Raw genomic sequence first — 6,839 nt, forward strand, 5'->3', positions numbered from 1 at the left:
GTTTTCTCTGGAGTTAAGTCATCCAGGGACCTGCCCCTATTTGCACTCTACATGGCTTCCCCCCCCCCCCGCCACATCCGCAGCGCCACGCCGGCGAAGGAAAGAGGGGGGCTACCTGGAATCGAATTTCTTGCCGTCGGACAAAGTACCATGGTAATGGTAACGTACGAAGTCGCCGGAAAAAACAGTGCGCGGGCACTTGCCCGGCACATACTTGCGCTCGATCAACACGTCTTTTCCATCCCAGTGGGTCTCCCCAGCCGGCACCGGCGGAGCCTGGCATGCTACGCAACTAACTCGCAAGGCAAGGAGCAGGGGCGAGCAGCAGCGGTGTCGCCGCCTCTGGGTCGGCGGCATTCTCGGCATATCCATGGCGAAAAGTAAGCGCAACGAGGAGAACATTCAAGAGCAATTTCGGCTGAAATCCCGGCTTCCCCAAACTGCAACCGTGGAGAGGGGGATGGTGGGGGCGCGGGTGGAGAGAAAGAATTCCCAGCCCCTTCACTGCTTAGCAAAGGGAGGAGCCAGGCCACGGGAAGAGGGGCGCAGCCAAGTTTTCTTGGGATAGAAAAACAAGGCCTGACCACCAGCCGCCTTCCTGCAAAAACGTTTAGTTTGGAGCGTGACTTTACGGTATTTGGTCTATGTGTCCTAACCACCGACTTCGAAAACATAGCAGCCTTCAGCGAAAAGGCGGTTCAACCCTGAAGAGCGGGAGATTGACCCACCGATAGGCTGTTTATCCCTATCTTCCCCCCCCCCTCCGCTTCCATTCCTCGCGTCGCTACGTGGCACCGCCTCATTCCTAGACCCGAGTGGCTAGCAAAGCTCGCGTGTTGGCAGCGCGTGGAGCACGTTCCCTCCTCCTTGGATTGCTCGTCTCACTATAAGAGGAGCCTCAGCAAACCAAGGGAGCAAACGGGAGGTAGCTAATTGTTTCCCCCTTTAAAAAAAAAACAACTCGTTGTTTTTTTTCTAGGAATATTGCAGTTACTGCATCATTTTTTATTTACTAAACTAACCAAGACCAATGCACAAGATTCTGTTCAGTCGGTAATCTTGAGTAAACAGCTAGAGTTGTTTATCTCAGGAACGAAATCTAACTTGGCCTAATACGTTTTATAATTATGCTCTTCTTTATTCTGATTTTATCCTTCAATAAGCAGTTTTTAAAAATTATCTGCTAGACTGATTTATATTTCTTCGCATTTTGAAGGACTTGTTTTCATCCATTTGTCTAAACTACTAAGGAATGTCTCAAATGTGTTTTTTTCTTCAAAAGGCAAATGGATTGGTTTGTGTGTGCGTGCTTATGTGTGTTATACTTTACTACAAATTGTAGACATTCAAAAAGGTGAAGTGGTCCAAGGTAGAAATAAAGATAAGTGGTGAATACCTTAATTACCCTAACATACCTTAATATGTTTTGCTGGTGACAATATTGTCTCTTTCTCCTACAATGGTGAAAACCTTCAAAGATAACTGAATTTAATGACAAATTATTAGGCTTGAAAAATAAGTTTAAGAAGACATATTTAGTAACTAATTCCATTTCTTCCCCACTAATCTGATAACCAGAAACTGAAAAAGTCAAAAGCTACATCTAGATTACCTAGAAGAAAGTCTGAACCAAACTTAAGTAGGTTAGAAAATATTTGGATAAATTAATACTGTATTCAGTAGAACACACCAACCTCTTAAAGAAGAAATAGTTTACTACCTGTGCTGACAAATGGTTGTGACAGTTGTACGGGAATGCAAAAATAGTATAGAAATTGAAAGATACACAGAAAAGCATGTTTAACATAACACAATGTGACAATAAAAAAATACATGCCAACATGTATGTGACATAATAAACTACCGTAAATGCCGGCGTATAAGGCGACTTCCGTGAGCGCTGAAATCAGCGCCAAAGACGGGGGTCGTCTTATACGCCGAGTCGTCTTATACGCCGGAAATACTGGTAGTTTCCGCCGTATAAGATGACGTTCTAGGAATGCGGCCTGGCTATAAAGACGGGGGTCGTCTTATACGCCTTGTATGCCGGCATTTACGGTAGGTTGCCTAATGAAAAAATGTTTATTCAAGACATTTGTCTTGAATGTCCAACCTGAATACTGGGACTCTATAATAGACCAAAAAACAAAATACAAAAACAAACAATTGAAACTAAAAACAAAAAAAGAACAACCATTAATTGGTAATCAGGGAATTAACACTTTCTACTTCCAAACAGATATTCCAACTAAATAGGAATGTGTGGGATTAATTGCACAAAAATGTCCATGGGCATCTCCCACAAGGGCCCCAGAGATAACAAACTGACCGGCTCTAGACACAGGATGCATTCATCAACCATTTGGACAGACTCTGATAAGAACACCTGCTGTAGCCTTGCATCTGGAAAGTGTTATTTGATATATTGTAACCACCCCTATATACGTTTTTTGATTACGCTGTGTGATGTAAAAACCTTAGTAACAATAAAAGAGGGTGCTGGAGTCAGCTCTGGGCTCTCATCCCGAGATACCTGCGTGCATGTCTCATTCTCCATGGGAGACCACCACATCTGGTGACCCCGACGTGATCCACTGAGGGATACGTCCCTGCCAACCCTTTACTTATCGCCTGGAATAGGCTTGGTGCACCCGACGAAGTTGCTGGCAACTGACTCCTCTTCGTAAGTATGGGGGGTGGAATGTCTCACGCTCAAAAGCAGCATGTGGAAGAGCTGAGGCTACTTGGCAGGAAAAAATATCTTACTGATCAGGAACAGAAATTAACCCGTCACCTTTCTAAATCTGAGGCTGTAAAATTGCTTGCTTACGTATGGGCTAACTGCTCATCCTATCCGGAGTCTGGATCTTTAAAAGTAGATACATGGAGGAAAATCGGCGCTGTTCTCCATCAGTCTCCGAGAGCCCCCCCAGAGATTTTGTGCCTTTGGAAAATTGCCTATACCCTGATTCAAACCCATGCTGAATCGCCTCATCAGTCTTTATTAGATCCTCCACCGTATAAAAATCCGTCTGTTATGTTGGCCACTCGCTTACCCCCTGGAGCAGGTTTTAACCCTCCTGCCCCTGCAAATTTTATGGATCCTGATAAACAGCAAACAGCCTCTCCTGTTCCTGCCACGTTGCCTCCCCTCTCCCGGCCCGGTGGTGCTTTTCAAAAGGCTTTAAACAATGGTGATTTAAGCGTTTCTGAACTATCCGAGACAGAGTTGTTCCCTGTTAAACTAACAAAGGAGTCTGCAGCTAACCCCTCTCCAAAGGCTGCATCCTTTTCAGACCTTACTTCTTCTGCTTCGCAATGTTTTTCTGGCATAGATTTAAAATTGGCTTCTGCTCTTTCTGTTACTTTTCCTAACCTACTCACGGTTGCTGAAACTCTTTATTCTGGACCCTTGCCTCTGAAAACGGAGGCAATAATCCTTCCCACACCTGTTGCTCGGGAACAAGGAGTGTTTGTGCTTCCAGGTTTGATAGATCCCATGTATAAAAGTCCAATTTTATACCAATCTCCCTGTCACAATGAACCGAGGGGATACGGTGGCACGCTTGGTCTTATTACCACGTCCAGCACCACCCATTCCAGAGGCTGCATATGCACCTCACTCTGGGAATTCTTCCTTTGATTTATTGGCACTAACAAAGCAAATTACTCCCCAAAAACTGGTGATGCCTTTTTTAATCAATGGCATTCCATATAACTCCACTGGTCAAGCGATCGTGGAACGAGCCAATCAGACCGTAAAAAAGGTTCTAGACATGCATGCAAAAAAGAAAGGGGAAAATACCCCCGGCTTGCCTGGGATACAAAACACTCTTAATCTTGTACTTTTTACCTTAAACTTTTTGAATGTTTCTGGAACCCCTGGCTCAACTGCCGCAAGCAGGCATTTTTCTGCTTCTCCCGAAGATTCTTCACGCCCCCAGGTATACTATCGACGTTTGCCTGATCCCACCTGGAAAGGGCCTGCCTCCCTCATTACTTGGGGTCGAGGCTATGCTGCAATAGACGACCATGGTGAGATCATTTGGACTCCAGCTCGTTGTGTTCGTCCTTATATGGCTCAACGTACACCACCTCAGCCAGGCATATGAGGATCAGGGACTGTGGGCTTTTAATGCTTTTGTACGGGATGCCAGGCGCACTGCTCTTACACTTAACATCATGAACTGTTGGATCTGCATGCAGATTCCTGGTGACAGTCGTGGTGGCCTTATTTTTCATGCCATTCCTTTCAATGATGGAATTCAGCAAAGAAATGCAAATCCATCAAAAGCAACCTTACTAAGGTAAATGACACTTAGCGAAGCAATCAATGGACAAACAATCAGTACTCAAATCAGCAGAGGGATTCTACCCAATCTAGGAGTTGCCATGAACTATAGAGACCTTCATTTGCTTAACAATTGGACTGTTCATATGTTTAATGAAACAATCAACAGCATTAAAATGATTAATCAAGAAATGGGGGAAATAAGGGAAGTAGTTTTGCAAAATCGGTATGCTTTAGATATTATTTTAGCAGCAAAAGGCGGTGTGTGTGCCTTAATTCATTCTCATTGTTGTATGTATATACATGATTTTCAACCTAATATTTCTGTTACAGCTAGGAAAATGGAATCTTTGCTCCAAAATAATCCCTTACGCAGTGATGGATCAGGCACCGTGGATATCTGGGGTGCCCTTTGGTCCTGGCTACCGGATGGATCCTGGCTACGATCTTTGATTTCTATTATAGTAACCATTTTGATATTATTTGTATTGCTATGTTGTTGCATTCAATGTATTCCCTCCCTCCTGCAAATGTGCAAAAATGTTACGCCCTCCACTAGGAAGGACGCCTTAATCAGTGAATCAAGATCCCTTCTGGAACTGGAAGTGAGTAACATTGAAAAAACAGAAAAGCAGGAGATGTGGAATTAATTGCACAAAAATGTCCATGGGCATCTCCCACAAGGGCCCCAGAGATAACAAAGGGACCGGCTCTAGACACAGGATGCATTCATCAACCATTTGGACAGACTCTGATAAGAACACCTGCTGTAGCCTTGCATCTGGAAAGAGTCTGTTATTTGATATATTGTAACCACCCCTATATACGTCTTTTGATTACGCTGTGTGATGTAAAAACCTTAATAACAATAAAAGAGGGTGCTGGAGTCAACTCTGGGCTCTCATCCCGAGATACCTGCGTGTGTTTCTCATTCTCCATGGGAGACCACCACAGGAATGGGCTAACACATTGTACACCAACATATGAATATTAGACATTGAATTTGTACCAGTTGACCCAAAAATAAGCAAAACAATCACCAAATTTAAAGGTGTAAAATGGAAATGGCTTTTAGCCTGTCAAAGAAGTTGGAAAACAAGATTAAATGGATGGATAAGGGCTGATAATGATGCATAACTAACGGAAGACATATTGCCACTATAGGCAAATGAGGATATGTGCACAGTGAGGTGTTTTATAAAAGGGCTGGCATGATAGTTTGGTCTCCAGCCTTAATAAACATTGTTAGGGAAACATAATGGAAAGAGTTTATTTCATGCAGATTGATAGGACTATGTCTTTCTCAAAATGCCTAAAATGATGGGTCATCACCTAAAGAATTTGAAATTCTGGAAAAAGTTAAATTATATAAAATCTTCAGAGTACTTTAAATTGTAAGTATAAGGCAGGCTGTGCACAGAAAGTTATTTGCCATAGTGCTAGTTTATAATTATCTGTTCTGGCTGCCTATAAATATACAGGGGATTGACTACAATTAGAGACAACCTGACAGGAGGATCAAAATAGAGGTTGGACTTCTGGTGACTAGGAAGATATCCTATAACCTAAGAGAATTTTTGAATTCCTCCATTGCATACTTGACATGAGATTAAACTAAAACAGGATAAGGATATTGCCTAAAATATATATATTCCATATAAAGCTTGGCACTTTACCAATCTTTATAAAACCTCTTTATAAGAGCAAACTATAAGCTTCTTACTATAGAACAGCAGTTCTCAACCTGTGGGTCGGGACCCCATTTGGGGTCGAATGACCATTTCACGGGGTCACCAAACAACGCAGTCCGCCATTTTCCCTCCTTTTCCTTAGCTGTGCTACTCCCTTTTATTCTATTGGCTTTTGAAAGCCAATAGGAATTGTCCAGGCTGTCTCTGCCCTGCTGAGCCCGCCAAAAGTCCCATTCTACAAACGGTGCTGCAAGTTGTCTGCAGCAAAGGCGAGCTGTCTGGAAGTTTCCACCTCTCCCTGCTGAGCAACTACTAAAAATGTAAGTAAAAGAGGGGTAGGAGGTGGGAGGCCGGCGGGCGCAGGGAGGGTTGCTGGTGCGCGTGGGGCCCGGCGGGTGCCTTACCTCCCTTGGGCTGGGCCAGCCTGCGCCGTTTCTGCCGCTTGCCAGCTACACCTCGGTTGACGCAGGGGGCGCACCATGCATGCACAGCGCTCCCGGGCAGGGAAAGTCCTCAAGTTACAACCGGTTGGGTAGTCCTCCAGTTACGACCGGTTGGGGGTCGTGGCATTAAAAAGGTTGAGAACCACTGCTATAGAATGTCTTTGTATAGTAAAATATTTCCCCCAAGGAGTCCTGAGAATTGTAGTCACAAAAAAAGATTAACCATTTGTTGCCATTATCAAGTTTTGTCCTTCCGCTCCAGCAACTGTTGCTATTTAATTAGAAAGATTTATTCTATGTTTTCATGGAACTCATTGGAAGAGGATACTTTGGGCACATATCTTCATCGCAAGTTGAAGTTTAACGTAGTAAATATAAAATTTATAAAGGCAATGGGCTTAAAATGAGTCAACA

General features: G+C 43.7%; 1 protein-coding gene across 1 annotated transcript in view; it reads right to left on the bottom strand.

Moving 5' to 3' along the window:
- The window catches only part of FKBP9 (FKBP prolyl isomerase 9), a 38,533-nt gene extending 36,631 nt beyond the window's left edge, over window positions 1-1,902 (bottom strand). The window contains exon 1 of the mRNA XM_039336817.1: window positions 116-1,902. Within this exon, the coding sequence (XP_039192751.1) occupies window positions 116-402 (287 nt within the window). The 5' untranslated portion in view covers window positions 403-1,902. The remainder of the gene's footprint in view (window positions 1-115) is intronic.
- Between the last annotated feature and the right edge of the window lie 4,937 nt (window positions 1,903-6,839).

The sequence above is a fragment of the Crotalus tigris genome, unplaced genomic scaffold, assembly GCF_016545835.1.
Source record: "Crotalus tigris isolate CLP2741 ecotype Arizona unplaced genomic scaffold, ASM1654583v1 scf7180000017666.379230911805:20528666, whole genome shotgun sequence".
NCBI lineage: Eukaryota > Metazoa > Chordata > Lepidosauria > Squamata > Viperidae > Crotalus > Crotalus tigris.